At 36.7% G+C, this 22,701-nt stretch overlaps 1 protein-coding gene across 2 annotated transcripts in view; it reads left to right on the top strand.

Moving 5' to 3' along the window:
* SLC30A9 (solute carrier family 30 member 9) overlaps positions 1 to 22,701 on the top strand; it is a 76,417-nt gene that overhangs the window by 7,666 nt on the left and 46,050 nt on the right. For both annotated transcript variants that reach the window (XM_074229532.1, XM_074229533.1), the window contains exons 3-5: positions 13,045 to 13,107; positions 16,887 to 16,986; positions 18,932 to 19,024. In XM_074229532.1, the coding sequence (XP_074085633.1) occupies positions 13,045 to 13,107; positions 16,887 to 16,986; positions 18,932 to 19,024 (256 nt within the window). The remainder of the gene's footprint in view (positions 1 to 13,044; positions 13,108 to 16,886; positions 16,987 to 18,931; positions 19,025 to 22,701) is intronic.

The following is a 22,701-nucleotide window of genomic DNA, read 5'->3' as shown; positions in this document are numbered from 1 at the left end:
AGTTCTCTTAACTTCCATGTTTGGATGTTAGAGTTTCTATATGGAATATTTGGAATAATACTTAGAAATCCTCTATTTCATTAAAGTGAATTTTTTGCCCCCCAGTATAGTATGCCATCCTGACTCTGGCTCTTCAGTAATTGATTTCTTTCTTTCTGACTACTTGTCCTAGAGGCTCTAGATTTTGGTTATAAAATTCCTATAAATATTCATTTGGGATTTCTTAGGGGAAGCGAATTCTTTCTTTTCTACTTTGATCTTTGAATCTTTGGCATCTGGGCAATTTTAGCATTTCATGAAATAGAATATCTAGACATTTTTTTTTGGTTATGACATTCAGGTAAACTTGATGATTCTTAATTTTTCTTTTCCATTATGTTTTTTCAGATCAGTTCTTTTTGCTATGGGATGGTTTATATTGTTTTCTATTTATTCTTCTCTTTTGACTTCATTTTCTTGTTGGCTCATATAGTCCTAGGTTTGATCCCTTCTTATTTTCAAAGGATTTGTTGCTGGAGCAAGGACATATATGTATATAGATGTATGTATGTCTTTTGTGCTAAATTGTTAGTACCTTTTCCAGTTTTTTCATATATAGCTTTCATTTACTTTCTAGATTTTTCCTCTAATGCTCTAATTTCATTGATAAAAAAATTTTAAACTCTTGTTTCTTCTTTTCAGAAAGATTTTCTAGCTATCTTTCTTTGGGCCTTTGCTTATTGATGCTTTAGAGTTACTCCTTTCTGTGTCTGTTTTGAATTTCCCTATCACCATAGTGGCTTTTTATGGTTGGGTTCTTTTTTGTTTGCTCTTTCTTCCAGGCTACTTCCTTTGACTCTGGATTTGATGTACACTTATGGAGGAAACTACTACATTGGTCCTATTTCTACTTCTTGGGTTATTAAATGATGTGTTAATAATGGTGTAATCTCAGGGACAGCTCAGACTAGGAACTTGAAAAACTAGCAATTCTCTCAAAATGTTCTAATCCTGGTAAAATCTGATTGCTGCCCCCTTGTCTTAGCTCTGCAATTTCCTGACCTGAGTTTGGATCTGAAAAATAGATTCAACCACTATTAGCCAGCTGGAAAGTTATGTTGGTTCAGAGCAACGGAACTGCAGGCTCCCCTTTGCTCTGGGATTCCTGCTTTGAACATTCCTGTAACAGGCTTGAAACCAAGCTAGAAGCTGAAACTGAGAGCTCTACTCTGAGCCACACTGCTTCTGCTTGCTTTTAAACTCGTTCTTCTCTTCTACTCTTAGGACTACAACACTGAATCAGCCCCTTTCCCTGGAATGTCACCTTTGGATGTAGGTCTACTTCTGGTTCTATGACCTGCCACTGAAGAATGGGCCATAAAACTGCCACCTGGCACTTTCTGTGTTTTGCAGTGTTCTAGCATGAATCTAGGACCTCTTCTCTCCTTGGGGCACTGTGAGCAGGGTATGCTCGGCCAGATAGTGTCTTCTAGAGCCCTACACATCTCTATTTCCCTCTACTATCTTGGGCTGTATGAATGATCCATCCTGATTTTTTTAAATTTTCCCATCAGAATTTGGTTTTCTGTGTTTTCTAGATGTTTGGAGGTTTCTTTGTTTGTTTGGTGGTGGTGGTGGTGGTGGTAGTAGAGGGGATCATGAAAGCTGACTGTTTCTGCTTCTCTGCCCTCTTGGTTCTGCTTCATGAGATAATCCCTGAGGGCATGTAGATCTCCCATCTCTATTTCTGAAAATGTGGGAATAGGGGACGGAAACTATTAGGACCAGTGGTTTTTCATCCTCTCTGAATACTTTTTAGATTTTTATAAGGCAAGTGGGGTTAAGTGGCTTGTCCAAGGCCACACAGCTAGGTAATTATTGAGTGTCTGAGACCAGATTTGAACCCAGGTACTCCTGACTCCAGGGCCGGTGCTTTATCCACTACACCATCTAGCTGCCCCCCTCTCTGAATACTTTTAAATCTATCACAAAGGCAGATCAGGTTGCCAGAACTTTATACTTTAGGGACCTGTAAGGTCATCTAGGCTAGTTTCCTCATTTTGTAGATTAGGAAACGAAAGTCCAGAGAAGTGGAGTGACTTACCCAGAGATCCACAGGGACTTAAATGGCAGAGCCAGGGTTTGAACTCAAGGCTTCAGATTCCAAATCCTCTTTTTATTAAAATTTTTAAATTTAAATATCTTTTTGTTAAACCTTTTGCTTTTCCAGCAAGGGGCACTCATATTTGATTATTTTGGAGACTAGCTCCCTTGGTGCTATAGTCTGCAAGACTTATTGTAAATTTAATTGCAAAAAAAAAAATTGAGCACCCCCTCCATTACCCAATTTATGTATTTAAAAAGTTATGTACAAATGGATGAAATAAAGATAAATATTTTGTTCTAGCATCAGTAAGGAGCCACTGGAGTTTGAATAGGGGAATAACTTGGTTATATTTGTCTTTTAAGAAAATAATTTTGGTATTTGTATAGAAGGTAGATAGGAGAGGGGAGAAAAGTTGAGGCAAGGAGACACATTAGGAAGCAGTTGTAATAGAAGAAGTGATGAGGACAGGAATAAGATGCAGGAGATTTTGTGGAAGATGTGCTAAAGTCTGATATTTGAATAGGTAATTGGAATGACAGTGAGAAATTAGAGGGAATGCTGAAGTTGGAAATCTGTTAACTTGTACAGGAAGGAAAGGGAAGACAGAAGTTTGGAAGAAGTATGGGTTTGGGTGGGTGGAGGGGATAGATAATGTAAAGAGATTTTCAGCACAGATTGCATCTGATCTATGTCCCCTTATCCTACGGAACTCATTTTCTCCCAATTAAAATGAAAAGGGGAAGAGGGGGACGGGGGGCAATGTCTTACCAGTTATATCTTGAAGTTGTGCAGCAGGTACCAGATGATCTGGGGAGGAGAAAGTATAATTTTATCGTGAGGAAATTTCCAGTGGTATCTATCCACCTTCTGTCCTGAGTGTTCAGGTAATGATTAGTTTATAAATACCTTGGGGGCTTTGTCCCCATCACAGGAGAGAAATTAGGAGTTTGTGGTGAAAAGGGTGAGAGTTGTGGTATAAGTTGTGTAGAGATAAGCATCATAATTTGTTATCACAGTGAATAAGATACAACTGAATGGAATAACATACCCATTGGAATTATGGCACAGCCCTTTGGAGACTACTCTCTTAATAGATGGGTGCCCCATCTTTATATGTAAGAAACTGGAATAGTTCAGGGGATGTAATTTTGTGGCTAATTTTATCATTGGGCCAGGAAGTACCCCATTCCTTCTCTTTAATAGAAGTTGTCTTCCCTTTTTTCTTTTTTTTCTTTAATATTTTATTTATTCTCATTTTATACAAATAATGTTTTTTATATGTTAATAAAATATTCTTGTTTAAGAGTAAACAACATACCCCCTCCCCCAAAAAATATAGACTAGCTTGAGCGGTAAAGGGGAGAGAAAAAAATTAAAATTAAAAAAAATAATAATTGTAGGTATGGCCAGGTGGTGCCGTGGATGGAGCACCAGCTCTGGAGCCAGGAGCACCCGAGCCCATATCCGGCCCCATACACCCAACAATCACCCAGCTGTGTGACATGCAAGCCACCCCAATCCCACTGCCCTGCAAAAACCAAACAAAGAAAAAAAAGACCTAAAATAAAATAAAATAGTGATAATAGTAGGGGTGGCTTGGTGGCAGACGGAGCACTGGCCCTTGAACCAGGAGCACCCGGGTCCAAATCCAGCCTCAAAACACCCAACGATCACCCTGCTATGTGGCCCCAGGCAGGCCACCCAGCCCCATTTGCCCTGACCCCCCCCAAAAAATAATAATAATAATAAATAATAATAATAAATGTGCTTCAGTCTGTGTTGCAACACCACCAACTCTGTCATGGGTGGATCACATTCTTTATGATAAGTCCATCACAAAACTTACTTCCATATTTTTCCACCATTGCCATTGCTGATCACAACTCCCTCCTTTCTTATTCTCCACTACCATGTACTCTATTTTCTCTCTCCTTTCACTATGACTCTGCTGTAGGGTCGCTGAGTGGCGCAGCAGACAGATCCCTGGTCCTGGGGCCAAGAGGCCCTGAGCCCCCATACCACCCCTTAGGCCCAGCATCCACCTGGCCCTATGGTCCCGGACAGGCCTTCCAATCCCAGTCCCTTGCAAGAAGTAAAAAAGAAAATGTGTTATATCTGACCACTCTCCCCCCCCATAGTCCATCCTCTCCTCCATCACTCACATTCCCACCCCTTCCCCCTGTCCCCCTTCTCTCCTTGCTCTAGATGCCTATACCCCATTGAGAGTGTGTGTGTGTGTGTGTGTGTGTGTGTGCTGTTTCCTCTCCTAGCCACCTCTGATGAGAGAGGTTTCCCTCATTCCCCCTTGCCTTCCCCCCTTCCATATCATTGCAGAAGCTCATTGTAATAAAGAAAAATCTTATTATATGAAATATCTTGGTCTATTCCCCCTCTCCTTTTTCCTTCTCCCATTACATTTCCCTTTTTTCTCTTGACTCCATTTTTACACCATATTTTATCTCCAAATTCAGCTTTCTCCTGTGCTTCAACCATACAAGCTCCTTCTACCTGCTCTGTTAATTGAGAAGGTTCATATGAGTATTATCAGTGTCATTTTTCTTTACAGGAATACATGCAGTTCATCATCAAGTCCCTCATATCCCCCCCCGCCTCCAATCGCTATGTTTCACTTGAGTCCTGTATTTGAAGATCAAACCTTCTGTTTGGCTCTGGCCATTCCAACAGGAACATTTGAAATTCCCCTGGTTCATTGAAAGTCCATCTTTTTCCCTGGAAGAGGATGTTCAGTTTTGCTGGGTAGTTGATTCTCGGTTGCATTCTAAACTCTTTTGCCTTCCAGTATATTATATTCCAAGCCCTACGAGCTTTTAATGTAGTTGCTGCTAAGTCTTGTGAGATCTTGATTGCAGCTCCACAATATTTGAACTGTGTCCTTCTGGCTGCTTGTAATATTTTCTCTTTGACTTGGGAATTCTGGAACTTGGCTATAATATTCCTGGGGGTTGGTTTTTTGGGATCTCTTTCTTGGGGGGATCGGTGGATTCTCTCCATTTATATTTTGCCCTTCGCTTCTAGAATATCAGGGCAATTTTCCTGTAGTAATTCTTTGAAAATGATGTCAAGGCTCTTTTCCTGATCATGACTAAAAGGTATTCCAATAATTTTTAAATTATCTTTCCTAAATCTTTTTTCCACGTCAGTTGTTTTTTCAATGAGATGTTTCACATTTTCTTCTAATTTTCCATTCTTTTGGTTTTGAAGTATTGAGTCCTGATTTCTCATAAATTCAGCAATCTCCCTGGGTTCTATTCTTTGTCTGAAGGATTTATTTTCCTCAGAGAGCTTTCTTATCTCTTTTTCCATCTGGCCAATTCTGCTTTTTAAAGCATTCTTCTCCTCAATAACTTTTTGAACTGTTTTATCCATTTGACCTAAGCTGGTTTTTTAGCATGCTATTTTCTTCAGCATATTTTTGGATTTCCTTGACTAAGCTGCTGATTTCATTTTTCATGTTTTTCCTGCATCTCTTATTTCTTTTCCCAGTTTTCCTTCTAACTTCCTCATTTGATTTTCGAAGTCTTTTTTTTTTTTTTTTTTTTTTTTTTTTTTAGGGTTTTGCAAGGCAAATGGGGTTAAGTGGCTTGCCCAAGGCCACACAGCTAGGTAATTATTAAGTGTCTGAGACCAGATTTGAACCCAGGTACTCCTAACTCCAGGGCTGGTGCTTTAGCCACTGTGCCACCTAGCCTCCCCTCAGTCTTTTTTGAGCTCTGTCATAGCCTGAGCCCAGTTTCTGGTTTTCTTGGAGTCTTTAGATGCAGGAGCTGAAGTTCTTTTGCTTTGGCTGGCCGCCCCTCCAACCCCAGGGAGCAGAGCCTTTCTGTTCTTTTCCAGGTTACCTTGAGTAGGAGAACTGCCTCACTGGGTTCCTCTGTGGGTTCTGTTTCTCTAAAATTTAGTTAGAGTCCTTAGTTTATTAATTTTATGAGAGAGAGCACCTAAGAGAGGATCCTCTTTTGTCACCATCTTGGCTCCACCCCCGAAGTTGTTTTCCCTTTCTTGAGGGCATTCTCATTGACCTAGGCTTTAGGCTTTAGTCAGAAAGTAGAATTGATTAGGAGGAAATAAAAAGTTTTGGCTTCCTTCTCCCACTGTGAGGGGCTTAGGAAACCACAGAGCCTCACCTATTCCCTTCAATTTAGGGCTAACCCTACAAAAGACAAGGAAGGGGGTTGCATGTCTCCAAGTCTCTCCCACTCATTACTTCACCAATTAGACATCTCTAGCAAAGACATCTGGCAGTGTAAAAGGAAGGAGCCATTGACTTTCTGTTGCCAGGATGCTTTTTGGTCTTTGAACTGTTGTTTACTATATAATTCTCCTTCCTGGAATATCTTCCTCTTTACTATTTTATATACCTTTTCTTCAAGTTTGAACTCAGATCCTTCTTTCTGTACAAAACTTTGGCAGAACTATTTCAGTGTTACTTATTTTTATTTCCTTTTAGACACCCTGTTGTAGTTGAACAAATTTTTTGTCCCCCAAATTCCTCATTTCCAATCTCTTTACACGGGCTGTCTTGCATATGTGGTGTATATTTCTTCCTCCCCCTTGTCTCTTTGAATCCTTAGCTTCCTTCAAGACTGTGTTTAGGGGCGGCTAGGTGGCACAGTGGATAAAGCACCAGCCCTGTAGTCAGGAGTACCTGGGTTCAAATTTGGTCTCAGACACTTAATAATTGCCTAGCTGTGTGGCCTTGGGCAAGCCACTTAACCCCATTTGCCTTGCAAAAACCTAAAAAAAAAAAAGACTGAATTTAGTTGCTACCTTTTATAAAAATTCTTTTCTGACTCCTAGTTGTTAATGTTCTCTCTCTTCTCATACTACATTTTTTATATCTATTTGAATGATGTATTTCAATTCAAATGATTATCATTTTATCTATATATATTCAATTCTTAGCACACATAGTCTTCCTTTTATGTAGTAGGCACTTAATAATTGTTAAATGAATCTGACTCTGAAGTTATTAGGTGGTTACTCCCACCCCTGGACTCTTGCAGAGTTTAATTCTTATACTAGTTATTTGACCCTTTTCTAATGCTACCTTAATTCTTATTTATTTTCATTGTAAAGTAATAAAAATGATAGGCAAATTGTAAGAAACTTCATCATAATCAAGTAACAGTTATTGAATGTTTACCCTTGACAGTTTCCAAAACTAGGTTAGAAATTTCAGGAGAGGGGAAATGTGAGTCTTAGCAGACCTAGCAAAGTGCACTCTTTTTTTTTTTTTTTTAAAGGTTTTTGCAAGGCAAATAGGATTAAGTGGCTTGCTCAAGGCCACGCAGCTAGGTAGCAAAGTGCACTTTTTCACCTGTGTTTTGAAGGTTGAGAGATTAGGGCTGAATATGTAGATTAGGGAGTTGTGATAATGAACTTTTGGGGGGCTATTGAGATCTCTGAGGAGTAGCATAGAGAAAGAAGAGGGCCCACAACAGAAGCCTGGAGTCATGCCCATGTTAGGGGGTCAGAGCATGAATTCAGTTACTTTCAAGGGGTTTGAAAATGAGTATGGATGAACAACAAAAGTTGAAAATAAGGCGAGTTTAGAGTCATAGAAGCTACAGGAGTAGACTATGGTGGGGGGGGGGGGGTTGGTCAGAAAAATCCAAACCTGTGAGTGGGGTAAGGCAGGGACTGCAGCCTCTGTAGAATTTCCTTTCTTGAATTTGCTAGTGAAGAGGTGAAAAAGATGCAAGATGATATCTTGAAGGAATAACCTTAAGTATAGAGCAGACCAGAGCATGCTTGTACTCATCAAGGAGAGTGCTTGCACTCATGCAAGTGAGAAAGTGGAAATGATTAGGAAAGGAAGCTCCTGGAAGAAATGAGGCTATCTAGAGTTTAGGGCATCTGTTAATCTTGGCATGAAGAAGAGCTTTTTTCTCAGAAATGTGTAGATGAAGCCGTTGAGAATTTTTGAAGCTAGAAGTTGGGGAGTAGTAGATGGTTTCTAGCAAAGTTGGAAATAGTGACCTGATAGAGAAGGTTTTGGATTGTTGCTGCTCAGGGTAGTCGGTCAAGGAGAATAAAAATTTTGTTTTGCAGTAGTGAGTGCCAAGAGGTTAGATACAAGGATTTGTACAAACACTCAACCAGTTCAGTGCAGTGATTTCTTCTGTTGAAAAATTGACAAGGAGTAAATGGGGCCAAGACAAAAGAGATGTGTGGTTGTATAGAGTTTAACTGGCCAACTTGAGTGTCAAGATTGTGAGGAGATGGCAAGACCAGAGCAAGGATAATGGAGTTGAAGAATAGGGAAAGGATGGTTACTTCCAGATTTATAGAGACTGTTCAAACTTTCTTTTCTCTCCTCATTCCCTTTTCACCTCTTGCTGCCTCACACTTAGCAATAAAACCTCACAATCTGTTTTAGTGAAAAATTAGTCTAATTAATGAGTTCCTTCTTCCCTACTCTACAACTGAAATTTTCTTGATACAATCATTCTTGTCCTTTTCACCTTAATTGTTGGTGAAGAGATTGTCTTTTTTCTTTTCTTTTTTAATTATATAAATATTTTATTTGTTTTCCAGTTACATAAAATGGAAGTTTCTACAAGTCATTTTTTCCCCTACAAGGTTTTGAGATGAGATTGTCCTTTTTCTAATCCATGGTGACTCTTCTACTTGTACCCTCATCCCTTCCTATCTTCTTTGATGGTGAATCAAGGTCATTTTTTATGAACATTAATTTTTTTAATTTAATTTTTTCCAATTATATGTAAAGATAGTTTTCAACATTCATTTTTTTGTAAGATTTTTGAATTGCAAATTTTTTTCTCTGCCTCCCTTCCCTCCCCTTGACATCGAGTAACTTGACATACGTTAAGTACAACTATGTTAAACATTTTTCCATATTAGTCAGATTGTGAAAGAATCAAATCAAAAAAGGGGAAAAAAATCCATGAAGAAAAAAACAAATTTTAATATGCTTTGGTTTACAATCAGACTTCATAGTTCTTTCTCTGCATGTGAATAATATTTTCCATCACAAATATTTTAGAATTGCTTTTCATCATTGTACTGCTGAGAAGAATTAAATCTATCATAACTGATCATCACACAATGTTGTTAACATGTACAATGTTCATCTTGTTCTGCTCACTTCATGCATCATCGATTCATGTGTCTTTCCAGGTTTTTCTGAAACCCCCTGCTCATGATTTCTTAAACAACAATAGTATTCCGTCACATTCGTATACCTCAATTTGTTCAGCCATTCTTTGCTCCTACAGAAAGAGGTGTTATATTTTTATGCTTATGGGTCTATTCTCCTCTTTATCATCTCTTTGGGATAGCAGTGGTATTATTGGATCAAAGGGTATGCAGTTTTATAGCCCTTTGAGCATAGATGAACATTAAATTTTAAAATTATTTTTGTAGTTGAATGCCCTCAATTGCATATAGTTTACACAGAACACAGTAGATAGTGTCAGGATTTTCCTTCTGGGATGACATTTTGAGTATTCATACTTTTTCCATATTTTAAGAAAATTTTTGTAATTACAAAAGGATGTTGGTTTTTGGAGATATAGAGAGGAAGAAAAAACTGGGGTTTATTCTTTTTCTTACTTTTTTATTTGGAAAATCATTCCCCTCCCTTTGAATAATAGAAATCTTAGGGTCCTCAAATAAGGTTGTAGCAATCTGTCTTAAGCAGGTTATCATATAAATTTTTATTTAAGACCTTTGAGGAAGATTTATATGCCTACCATATGAATATATTAGCCTATATTAGGAAATTTTTAGTTTACCTATATCTTTCCTGAGATTGAGAACTTCTTCTGGCTTAGGCAAGCTTTGAGGAAAATATTGGATTAGAGGTAGAAGAAATGACAAATTAGAAAAAATATCCTATTCTGTTTATACAGGAATGGGACAAGAAAACAGGATTTACTAGAATAGAAAGAAGAAATTACAGTGTGGAGAAGTTATGAAAGTAACATAATTAAAATGAAAAAATGTAATTTTGTTATGGGTACATATGATTGGAGCTGTTACTGTTTTCATTTATTTGGAAATAAACCCCATAGATTTTCCTTCCCCCTTTCCTGAGTTCAAAATGCTTATTTACTTTCAAGTTGGTCTCAGTTTTTGATGAAGTCTTGCTCAGATCAAATTAGGCCTTGTTAGCCACAAGCTAGGACAGCAAATGAATAATGGTTTGATTGAAAGATAATTTGTGTAGTTAAGATTTTGAGAATATTTTACTTTTGAATAATTCAAACCACATGGTAAAGCCAGGATCATCTCATTAAGAGACATAGACTTACTAGAGAATTTTCAAGTTTTCTAGGAGCACTTAGATGATTCAAATTTCAATAAAATTAGTTTTAATTTTCCTAATGACAGCAGATGTGTGGCAAACATCCAGTGCCTAAGCATAAAACAAAATGTCTGGAGATATTCATGGATTAGAATATCTAGTTAGTTATTGAAATCATAAGGATTTTATTCTGATGATGATGCAGGGTAGGTTTATTAAGGTAGTGTGCAGAATAAGTATTCATACATGCGTTTGAGCTGTTTAATAGCATTTCTGGCTTGTGATTCAGAACACTCTATAATTAGTGACTACAACTTGACAGTTGGTAATGAGTAGAATATCTAGAAATATCAGCCTAAGAGAAACTCATTTTACGTGACTTGGTTGAATAACTTTGATTATTTTAGAAAGGAGGGGCCTCTCTGAAACTTATGCGAGCCTTCTTCAGTTATACATGAACCTAATAGAGAGAAGGTTTGGAAACATTAAGGTTTTTTTCTTTTAAGAAATCAAATTGTTTAAAATAAATATCTTAAACTGTAGACCTCTTGATAACCTCTATGTAATAAAACTAACGTGGAGCTCATTAAAGTTTTCAGATGATTTTCTATAGAATGTCTAATTTTGAAGTTCATAATAACTTTGAGGAGGGTTGGTTTACATGTGTGGAAACTGAAATTTAGATAAAGGATTGGCTGCTAGTCAAAAACTAGACTATGTAGATTGAATCCTGGACTGACTCCCAAGTCCACTATACTATGCTACCCCTAAATAAAAATGCCATTAAATTACAATATAACTGTCTTACAAAGTTGGACTTATTTAATTCAGTGTCAAATGATAATTTTATAATTTTTTCTTAAATATAAGTAATTGCTTACATTTTAAGATGCCATTTTGTAACCTAATTAAAATAGAATTCCACCTTACAAAATATCAAAACAACTTAGGAGATTGGTTTTGTGTTCCATGTTCCAAAAAACTTTGTGTAAAATAATATGTACTGAAATATTTTTCCATTGATTTTTATTATTTGAAATTTTTCATAGAATTATGTACAGTAAAAATGATAAATTGTCCTATTTGTTAACTGGGGTAAAAAGGATGACTCAGAACTTGATTATTCAAACAGAAAATTTTTCTACTAAAAACTTTTCTACCTCTAAGTGAAAGATGCAGTTTCTCCCAAGATGGTTAAAAGAGGTTCAGGAAGATAAAAACACATAAAAATCATTGACAAGAAGGTTTAATTAGTTGGAAAAGGAGGCTTTTTGAGGTCTTAGGAACTCTCCACAAATCCCTCAAAGCTGTTTTGCTATTCTTGACCAAAACACCCCAAAACTGGGTCCTAGATCAATCTACCTAGGCCAGCATTAACCCAGAAGCCCCAGGTCTGCAGTGTTGCCTTCCTTGATCACAGCAGACTGGGAGATAGTGGTAGTGACTTGAACTCTTACTACTACTTCTGTTCCACTAGTGATTCTCACAACACTTGTGAAAATCCTAGCATTTTTTTTCACATATCATTTATGTGATCCAAGATTTGTAGTATTATGGAGAAGTTAGTAAGTTATTGTGGTTAGAGAGTAGGCCTGGAGTACAGGAAAACCTGGTTCAAGTACTACCTGATAGAAACTGGATGGGATGACCCTGGGCTAGCCTAAGCAACTTCCCTCTTCATATCTAGATTTCTAGAGGCCTCTAGGCAGGGTGGGTTTAGCTCCTGGGTCTGAATCTGGAAGAGCTAAACTGTTTCACCTCTGTTAATTAACTACTGGGTAGTCCTGGGCAAGACACTTGAACTATTTGTCTCATTTTCCTCAACTGTAAAATGAAGCTGATAAAAGCCTCCACCTGCAGGGTTGTTGTGGTGATCAAATAAAACATTTATATGATGCTTAGCACAAACTGGGGCAGCTAGGTGGCACAGAAGACAGAATGCCAGACCTAGAACCTGGATGACTTAAGTTCATCTGGCCTCAGGGAATTCCTAAATGGGTGACACTGGTCAAGTCACTTCACTTAGTTTGCCTCAGTTTCCTTGTCTGCAAAAAGAACTGGGGAAGGAAATGACAAACCACTTGAGTATCTTTGCCAAGAAAATTGCAAATGGAGTCATAAAGAGTCATTCAGGAATGAAGTGACTGAACAACAATTGTAACACATAGCAGGTGCTAGATAAATATTTGTTCTCTTACCCCCTGGTGCTCACCAGGTGAAACATTTTTGGTTCATATCAAATGAAATATGAAGACTACTGAGGTTTGATAAAGAAGGTTCTACCATCCAAATTTGTAGAGTGCCCAGACCAGTGAAATCTTAGATCATTTAGGTTAAATACATATAAAATGTTGTTTTCCATTTCATTGAAGTTCTCATTGACTCTGTGATAACTTGGACAATTGCTTTATGACACTGTACTGAGCAATGTCAGGGTCAGGTATTTGGCAGAATTTATCACGTAGAAAAATCTTACAGAAAATTTTTTATTAGCTATAAAATAGAAGCAACAGTAGAATTAATTTGTATTTAACATTAGAAATGTTACCATATCTAACAATTATGGTTTATGATGGAATATTTTAAAATTGGATTCTTGAGTTTATAAGGATGATAGAAAATGACTATATATCTTTACATGAACATAATTTTCTCTTGAAATTTACAGCACCAGATACCAACCTTGGACTCCAAACCCCACTTATTAAGCAAGAACCTCTCCAAGTAAGAGGTAAATCTATAATTCTATTTTCCCATAATTTGTGGTAGTTAAAAGTTTTCTTCCTTCAATTTATTAGAGATAAAAACACTTAATTACTAACAATCCTTTCTAACTTCCCTCTTTTTTGTTTCATGCAATGCTATTCTCCTAGTTACCCAGGCTCTCACCTTTTGTGTCATTTTCAACTCTTTTATCTTCTTTGAAACCTTTCTCCCCTTTTGTACTTCCCTTTTGCCCCCCCCACAAAGTTTACCTACATTTTTCTTCTTGTTCCTCATATGATCTCTGCTGTAGTTCAGATCCTTCCACTTCTCCCCTGCATTGTAGTGTTAACTGCTTTGTCTTTGTGAGATCTTCCTTCCTCAAAATCTCTCTTTTCTAATCTATCTTCCATATAACTGCCAAAACAATTAATAAAATACAGTTCTGATTGTGTTATTTCCTTGTTCAAAAAGCTCTGAAGAATCCTTTTTTTGCCTTTAGAATATCTCTGGTTTTAAAACTTTTCATAATCTGGCTCTAGTCTCTCTTTCCAGGCTAATTATATATTACTTCCCTTTTTGCAATCTGTATTCTAACCTAATTTGCTTATTTGTTTATCCTTATATGGCAGTCCATCTCTGTTCTCCATGCCTTTGCGTGTATGTTTCTCTTGTCAGAATTTTTTTCTCTCTTTACTGTCTGTGCTTAGAATCACTGGAATCCTTCAGTTCAATTTAAGGGGTACCTCCTATAAGAATATTTTTTGTAATCCCCATCCCTCCCATCTCCCCACCATAAAGAACATTCCCCAGCCCACAAATTACCTTGCATTTTTATTTATTTGTATCTGTACATGTTTTTTTTTTTTCACATTAGAATGACTACTTCTACTTGACTGAAACTATTAACTTTTTGTCTTATTAGGTAGTGTCTCGAATATATTAGCACTTAAATACTTGATTGATCTATCTATATATATATATATACACATATATTTCAGAGAAATTGGGAAATTATCAACAATTTTTCTTCTAATATGAATGAAAATCTTTTAAGCTACAATGTACACATCCAAAAACAAGAAAAAAAATAAAGTGAGCCTCCAGCTTCATGCAAGTCACATGTGTTAAAATCTAGAAGACCTGCAGAGTCTACTTTGGAAATAAATCTAATATATGGATTTCTTCCTATGATATGTGCTGGAGTCAGTGGACTAGAGAAAGAGGATACCAAAGAATTAAAAGAATTATTTCATTTTTGGTGAATACCTACCAAATTTAAAGCAAAGTCTGTCTGTCTAGATTACAGAGGCAAGTAGATGACTTGCTTGATTATCAGATTATCAGAGACTAGAGAAAAGGAGATAGAAAATAATGTCAAGGGGTTTGGGGATGAAGAAAAAGAACAAAGAAAATGACCTCATTTTTTTTGTCATGTTGGGAGTGGGGTATGGTTTGAGGAGATCAGATTTTTAATAGCTTTTGTAAGGAATGAGGTTCAGGGGTGCTGCCTTGATGCCATGAGAGCCCAGTTTGAGTTCCCATTCACCACAGTTGTGAGACTCCCAACTGCGATCAGCAGCTACTCGGCAGAAACAGAACTGAGGTTTGGCAAGAGACAAGTGATGATAGGACATGACATTATTCAGTTTCAGTTACTTCAGTAATAGATTTACTCATTGGTAACTGAACTTGGAGAATAACCTTGGTACTCTTTACTCCCTTTTCTGTCCCTCTGCTCCTGTCCCTGAAGAAGTAGCAGAGACTTCTTAGGACTGAGGACCACTCTATATTTTTGTTTCATGGGTTACCAGGATTGGAGATCCAAACTGCTTGTGATTGTTTCTGCATTTAGCAAAGCTGCTCCTTGGAAAGCAGATGCAATTTTCTGAGACCTGTCTTTGTTTGCTTGACAAATGGGGTTAAGTGGCTTGCCCAAGGCCACACAGCTAGGTAATAATTAAGTGTCTGAGACTGGATTTGAACCCAGGTACTCCTGACTCCAAGGCCGGTGCTTTACCCACTATGCCACCTAGCCGCCCCTCTTTGTTTGCTTTTAATTAAGTTTTTTGTTGTTGCTTTTTTTTATTTTTGTTTTTGCAAGGCAATGGGGTTAAATGACTTGTCCAAGGTCACACAATTAGGTAATTATTAAATTTCTGTGGCTGAATTTGAACTCAGATCCTCCTGACTCCAGGACCTGTGCTATCTAGCTGCCCAAGTTTTGTTTTTCATTATAAACTTGTTAACCATCATAAGCATGAACATTTTACTATAAGTCATAGAAAAAGTATAATGTATGAAATTATCAATTTTTATTTCATATTGTTTTATAAGTATATTAATTTAACTTGATAGTGACAAAACTGCCTTGCTTATTTGTCTTCTTTTCCATTTCCTTCTGCTCTTTGCTGTGGACTTTTGAAATGTTTTAATGACATTCTTTTTCTTCTTTTTTTTGGCCTGTATTGTTACTGTCCACCAACTTTCCCTAACAACTTTGTACTGCCAATTGAACCTCTTCTATGTAACAAAAAACACATTTAGGTTATTTCTGAAAATTATGTACATTTGTATGTAATATATCATTGTTGCTTTGCTAGGAGATGGAAATATTCCTACAACTTTAAATCTTTGAAATCATGACTGGCATTGCTTTGATGGGAGTGCTTCAGTCTTTCTGCAGTATTTTATTTTTAGTCATTGTATAAATTATTCTCCTAGCTCTTCTCACTTTACTCTGCCTCAGTTCTTATAAGTGTTCAGAACCTTCCCAGAACCTACTTTGCATGGTAAGACCTGCAGAGCTTGTGCTTTTCTGACATAGCCTTCAAGAACCCAGGCATCTCTGTGGCATGATAAGGCATTAGAAAAGAATTGAAGAGCTTGCATGAAATATATTTGATTACCATATATGTTAGCCAATTCTTTCTCTTGCTGAAACGTCTAATTAATTTTCAGATAGTCTCAAAATAAATTATTCTGTATTAGTTCAATATAGATTTGACAGAAACATCTATAAGAAGATATGCATTACAGCAAAGTTGTTTTGATTCATTGATAAGTAAAAGATCACAGTTTTCAATGATAATGATAGTAAGAGATTGCTTTCCCTTAGACTAATAGATACTCACCTTCACCAATTTAGGAGGATTTTTTTTTTGGACTCAAATGTTATACATTAGGAAAAAATTGACTATTTTTGAAAGTTATTAGGGGGCAGCTAGGTGGCACAGTGGATAGAGCTCCAGCCCTGCAGTCAGGAGGACCTGAGTTCAAATCCAGCTTCAGACACTTAATAACTACCTAGCTGTGTGACAGTCACTTAACCCTATTACCTTGTAAAAACTAAAAAAAGAAAAACAAAAGAAAATTAGAACACTTAAGACTTATCACAAATTACTGTCCAGCTGCATTGTAATAATTCTCAAATATGTTGTGTTAATTATGTGTACGTAATTGATTCTCTTCTGAAATCCTGTTCTGCCTCATGACAAGTAGATGACTGAGTTTTCAAAGGCTATAAGAAGGAAGTGCAAGCTTCTGAAATATTTTCCCCAGCTTCAAGTATGGGAATAGAGAGAGGTAATGTTTCTGTCCCTGGAAAATATAACTAAATAAGAAATGCTCAACATTAGGAGACTGGCCACCAGGTAATTGTTTTTTGTAGCCATACCATATCATGACACCATCCCATAATAAGGCATGGAGAAATTATAATTTTAATTCCCACACTAATGAAATTACAGTTCCCCAATTTTAAGAAATGTATATTTGGTATGTTTTACTATTTGCTTTTGGTTTTAGTTAAAGCAGTTCTTAAGAAGAGGGAATATGGACCAAAGTACACCCAGAATAATTTCATCACTGGAGTCAGAGCAATAAATGAATTCTGTCTTAAATCCAGGTACCACAGTTAAATTATTATAAGCTAGCAAGATAGTTATTGATTTTTTTAAATATATGTGTAAACTGCTCAGGTGGCCCTCCCCAAATGTGAATAAATATTTAATAACATTAAAAACTATTAATTTGTTGACTTTTTCTGTTAAGTCGAATCTCTTCCATTCTAGGAATAACTATATTATCTATTTCTGTGTTTTTTTTCAATTCCCAAAAACTAAATTCTCAAGTTGACTATCCTAGACCCTTTTGTGCCTAATAGAAATGCAAATAGTTTCACATGTATGTCATTAATAAACCTCTCCTAAAGGCTGCAAGATTTTTCAGTTGTATTTGAATGACCCCTTAAGTGTTGCTGAATTTTAACAAGGTTACGGTGATTTTTTTTCATAGTTGCAGTTACAGTAATCATAATGAACATTCCTACAGAGCCTTTAAGACTTGTAAAACACTTTACGAATATCTGATTTTATCCTTACAGAAATCCTGGAGGGTAGGTGTCATTATTCCCATTTTTCAGATGAGAAAACATTATTAATGTTAGAGGTTGGATTTAAAGTTAGAGCTTTCTGACTCTAGGTTCACTGCTGTATTCACTGTGCCACCTGTCTCTAATGAGAGAGACAATTTGTAAACAACTCTATGCATACAAGTACCTATTTAATCATACTCTGAATACTCTTATTTTTCCAGACCCACTGGCTGAGACTGTCATCTAACCTTAGAATCTCCAGTCTTAGGAGAAGTCCTTATTTCCTAAATAAGTTAATATACTTTAAATACTCAATTTATAAGGAATAGTTCAGATATTGGGATAATTACTACTCATCAATTAATAAAATTATGAGCACTATTTAGATATCATTTTATGCACTTTAAAAAGTTTTATTATGTTTTATCTCATTTTATCTTCCCCCAAATCCTGGAAATTGGGTAAACAAATATTATTATTCCTCTTTTATAAAGATAAACAATCATAAATTATTGATCCACACATAGAATACCTTCTGAATATAAGCTATATATACATAAAATGCGATCTCCTTGAAAGGAGCTAAAGGATTATATCTTGAAAACTATCACTGAGGATTACTCTTACATGAGTTTTATACAAGACAGCTCTAAGAAAAATATGACCTGCATTTATTTTAATAATAATGTAAATAATTTGCCTTAGATCATATAGTAGATTAGTGACAAAACCAGAAGAGTGATTTTTATTTTTGACATTTAGAACTAATCTCTTTGCCCTAGAATAAGATAGGTGTTTGTATTGTGGAGAATCACTATTTACTTGCTTGAATATACTAACCACCCATTGTCATTAAAATAGAGACTTTTGTGAAATAATCAGAGTAACTTGACATCCTGGTCTTTTCTTATAAAAGTGCCCTTACAACCAGTGGAAAGATTGTTATTTTAGTGATTAATCAAAGGCTTAAAACTTTTCATTATTTACTATAAACAAGAAATATTGAGTGGTATAGAGGAAGTTTTTTGACAATTTTTTAATCTATGAATGCATGAAAGGTAGAATATTAGTCTGCAGAGACAATAAAATGATTATAAACCTTAATTGAGTTTTTAGTAGAGAGATGATACTTCAAAATTCATTCTCTTTCTGATTCTCAAATTTTTTTCATTCAGGTACTTTTTTTATCTCATTATGTCATGACTAGTCAAAATAAAAGTCTTAGAATTAGGCTTTGAGCTTGTACCAATCACCATTAAACTGACCTTGAATTTCATATTTCATTGTGTTTTCTTTAACTATAAATTATATTTAAATAATTAGTTTTGGTAAGAGTCCTCCTTACTTAGATGAAAATATCTTCTTTAAATTTATTCTCCAAAGATAAGAATGTCCATGATCAATGCAATTGATTTACTGTACTATAAAGTAAATAGCTTTCTTAGAATAAATCTATCTTTTTTCTTCCTCCCAACAGTGATCTAGAGCAGCTGCGGAAAATCAGACAAAGAAGTCCCCATGAAGATACTGAATCTTTTACTGTCTACTTGAGATCAGATGTAGAGGCGAAGTAAGAGCATATTTCTTTTCAAAAATAGAGAAATATCAATGGATGCTTAATTTAGGTTATGTCTTGCAGTTGACCCTCTGCTAAAGTCTTCTGAGAATCATTGGGGTTTGAAGCTGATCTTTGGTTTTTGAAGGCAATTCTAGTAGAGCACAAGCTCTGATTGATCTTCCTGTGTTGGAAAAGACCATAAGTATTTGCCTGGTTGTCATCCAAGGATCAGCTTAGTTCCTTTCAGAGGGCTACTAATCAGAATTTGGACCATTAGGTGCCAAGTTTTTTTCAGCTATAGCCATTTCTGAATACTGCTGTATGCTATATTATGCACACTGAGCCAAGTAATGTTAGTGTAGAGAACTCATACGCCATTGAGCTCATGGCTTTGAAATATAAAAGTGTTATTGGGAAAAATCAATAAAATCAAAAATGAAAAAATTGATTATAAAATTAAAGATTTTTTTGGTCATAGAAATATCTTTTGGGTTTTTTCTTTTTGCAAGGAAGTGGGATTAAGTGACTTGCCCAAGGTCACACAGCTAGGTAATTATTAAGTGTCTGAGGCATGATTTGAACTCAGATCCTCTTGATTCCAGGATCAGTGCTTGAACTACTGCATGACCTAGCTGCCCCAGAAATATCTTTCTAGTCTTTGCAGATTAATTTTGATATCCCAGTGTTCCCATTTAAATTAATGGTATGACATAATTTTTTAAAAAATTTATGATTCAGAGTTGAATTTATTTTTGTTTTGTAGAATGAATATTGTATTGAATGAGGAAAATTCCTTGTGTCCTTTATTTTTCTGAAGGATATAAAAGTATTATTGTATTTTCTTTCTTTTTTTTAATATTTTACCATTTTATGTTTTCCAATTATATATAATAGTAATATGTACCTATCATTTTTTTCAAGGCTCTGAATTCCACAATTTTCCCTCCCTCCCCCCCGCCACAGAAGCCTGTCTGACAGTCTCTGCATTCTTTCCATGCCATACATTGATGTAAATTGAATGTTATGGGTAAACATGAGAATACACACACAAACACACACACACACATACATACACACATACACACGAAGATGAGAAACCTTAAGAATAGAGAGAGAGAGAGAGAAAAAAATGTACTTCATTCTGTGTTCAGATTTCAATGGCTCTGTCTCTGGGGTGAGTTGCTTTCTTTATCATAAATCCACCTGACGGGGCAGCTAGGTGGTGCAGTGGATAGAGCACCGGCCTTGGAGTCAGGAGTACCTGAGTTCAAATCTGGTCTCAGACACTTAAAAATTACCTAGCTGTGTGGCCTTGGGCAAGCCACTTAACCCCATTTGCCTTGCAAAAAAAAAAAAAACTAAAAAAAACTAACAAACAAAAAAAATAAATCCACCTGAGAAGTTGCTTCAATGTTTTTCCCAGTTGCTATTACCAGCTGTACCTCCACTCTATTCCTCCCCACTCTCATTTATTCCATTCTCTCTCCTTTCATCCTGGCTCTGTCCAAAAGTGAGTTGAATCTGAGCGATCTTCCCCTTCTTCTATCACCTATCCCCCCCCCTCCCTCCCTCCCCCATCCCATCCTTTTCATCCCATCCCTCTCCAGAGCAAGACAGATTTCCTCACCCTATTAAGTGTGTCTGTCATTTCCTCCCTGAGCCATTTCTGATGAGAATGAAGGCTCACTCATTCCCCCTTGTCTTCCCCCTCTCCACTACATTGAGAAAGCTTTTTCTTGACTCTTATGTGAAACCTCTCAGCTTCTTCATCTCCCTTTTCCTTCCTCCCAGTACTTTCTCCCATCACCCATTGACTCCATCCCTTTACCACATCATACCATTATATTCTGCTCCTTCCTATGCTCTGTCTATATATGCTCCTTCTAACAGCTCTTATAAATTAGAAAGTTCATATGAGTTATCAATATCTTCTTCCCATGCAGGAATACAAACAGTTCAACATCATCAAGTTCCTCATAGTTAGTCCTTCTCTTCCATCCCCTCTATGGTTCACTAGAGACCTGTACTTGGAGATCAAACTTTCTGTTCAGCTCTGGTTGTTTCAGTAGGAAAGTTTGAAAGTCCCCTGTTTCATTGAAAGTCCAGCTTTTTCCCCCTGAAAGAGGGTGTTCAGTTTTGCTGGGTAGTTGATTCTCAGTTGTAAACCAAGATTTTGCCTTCCGGAATATCATATTCCAATCCCTATGAGCCCTTACTGTAGATACTGCCAGATCCTGTGTAATCCTGACTGTGGAGCCTTGGTAGTTGAATTGTTTGTTTCTGGCAGCTTTTAGAATTTTCTCTTTGACTTGGGAGTTTGGAACTTGGCCATAATATTCCTGGAAGTTTTTCTTTTGGGATCTCTTTCAGAGGGTGACAGGTGAATTTTCTCAATTTCTATTTTACCCTCAGCTTCTAGGATCTCAGGGCAATTTTGCTGTATTGTTTCTTGAAAAATGACGTCTAGGCTCTTCTGGTTGTGGCTTTCAGATAGCCCAATAATTTTTAAATTATTTCTTCTGTATCTGTTTTCGAGGTCAGTTGTTTTTCCCCATGAGATATATCACATTTTCTTACAATTTTTGGCTTTTTTGGAAGAGTCATCAGCTTCCATTTTGTATTTGAAGGAGTTATTTTCTTCAGAGAGCTCTTTTTTATCTCCTTTTCCAGCTGGTCAATTCTGCTTTTTTTTTAAGGCAGTCTCCTCATTTGCCTTTCGTTTTGCTTTTTTCCATTAGGCCTAAACTGGTTTTTAATGTATTATTTTCTTCAGTAATTTTTTGTATGTCTTTCACTAAGCTTTTGATTTGGTTTTCATGATTTTTCTGCATTGCTATCATTTCTCCTCCTAATTTTTCCTCCACCTCCCTTAATTGCTTTTCAAAGTCTCTTTTGAGCTCATTCATAGTCTGAGCCCATTTTCTATTTCTCTTGGAGGTTTTGGATAGGGAAGCTTTGATTTTGTTATCACCTGAGTATGTGTTTTGATCTTCCATGTACTAAAGTAATTCTCTATGGTCATATTCTTCTTTTTCTGTTGTTTACTCATTTCCTTAGCCCAAGACTAATTTACAGCACTTCCAAGGTTTTGGAGGGTTTTTTTGGGACTCCCCACTGGGACCTTTATCCTCCAAGATCTTATGCTCTCTAGCCTGTGCTTTGATATGTAGATGACCACAGCACTGCCCTCTGCCCAGGGGCTATAAGGAGGGATCCAGCTTAGTTATTTAGTATGGAAGCCCAAACTGTAATATCTGAGTTTAGGCAAACAGCAGAGTACTACCAAGAGGGAGAGCAGAGAAATCTCTGCAGACTTCCCTTACCATCTCTGGGGGTGGGGGGTGTTGCAGGCTGCTTCCTCCATACTCTCAGATTCTGCAGATTCTGCAGCGTGCTCCTCACTCCACACTCACCCAGGTGCAGCAGAGTTCTCTCCCCACCCCTTCAAGCCCTTGCTGGTGATTTCTTGGCTGGGCTGTTCTGAGCTGTGGCTGTGGCTTTTTTTCCAACTCCCGGTCCTGGTGAAACACACTTTTCCCACAGAACTTCTAAGTTATCTTGGACTAGGAAAATGTATCACTCAGTCTTTCTGTGGATTCTGCCCCTCTAAATTTTGGCTAGAGCCATCCTTTGTTTTGGGGGGATTTAGGGGGTTGGAGTTCCCAGAAAATGCTGCCTTCCTGCTGCCA

Source organism: Macrotis lagotis, chromosome 3 (genome assembly GCF_037893015.1).
Source record: "Macrotis lagotis isolate mMagLag1 chromosome 3, bilby.v1.9.chrom.fasta, whole genome shotgun sequence".
NCBI classification, from domain to species: Eukaryota; Metazoa; Chordata; class Mammalia; order Peramelemorphia; family Peramelidae; genus Macrotis; species Macrotis lagotis.
The sequence above is the reverse complement of the archived record's forward strand: the minus strand, read 5'-3'. Positions and strand labels throughout refer to the sequence as shown.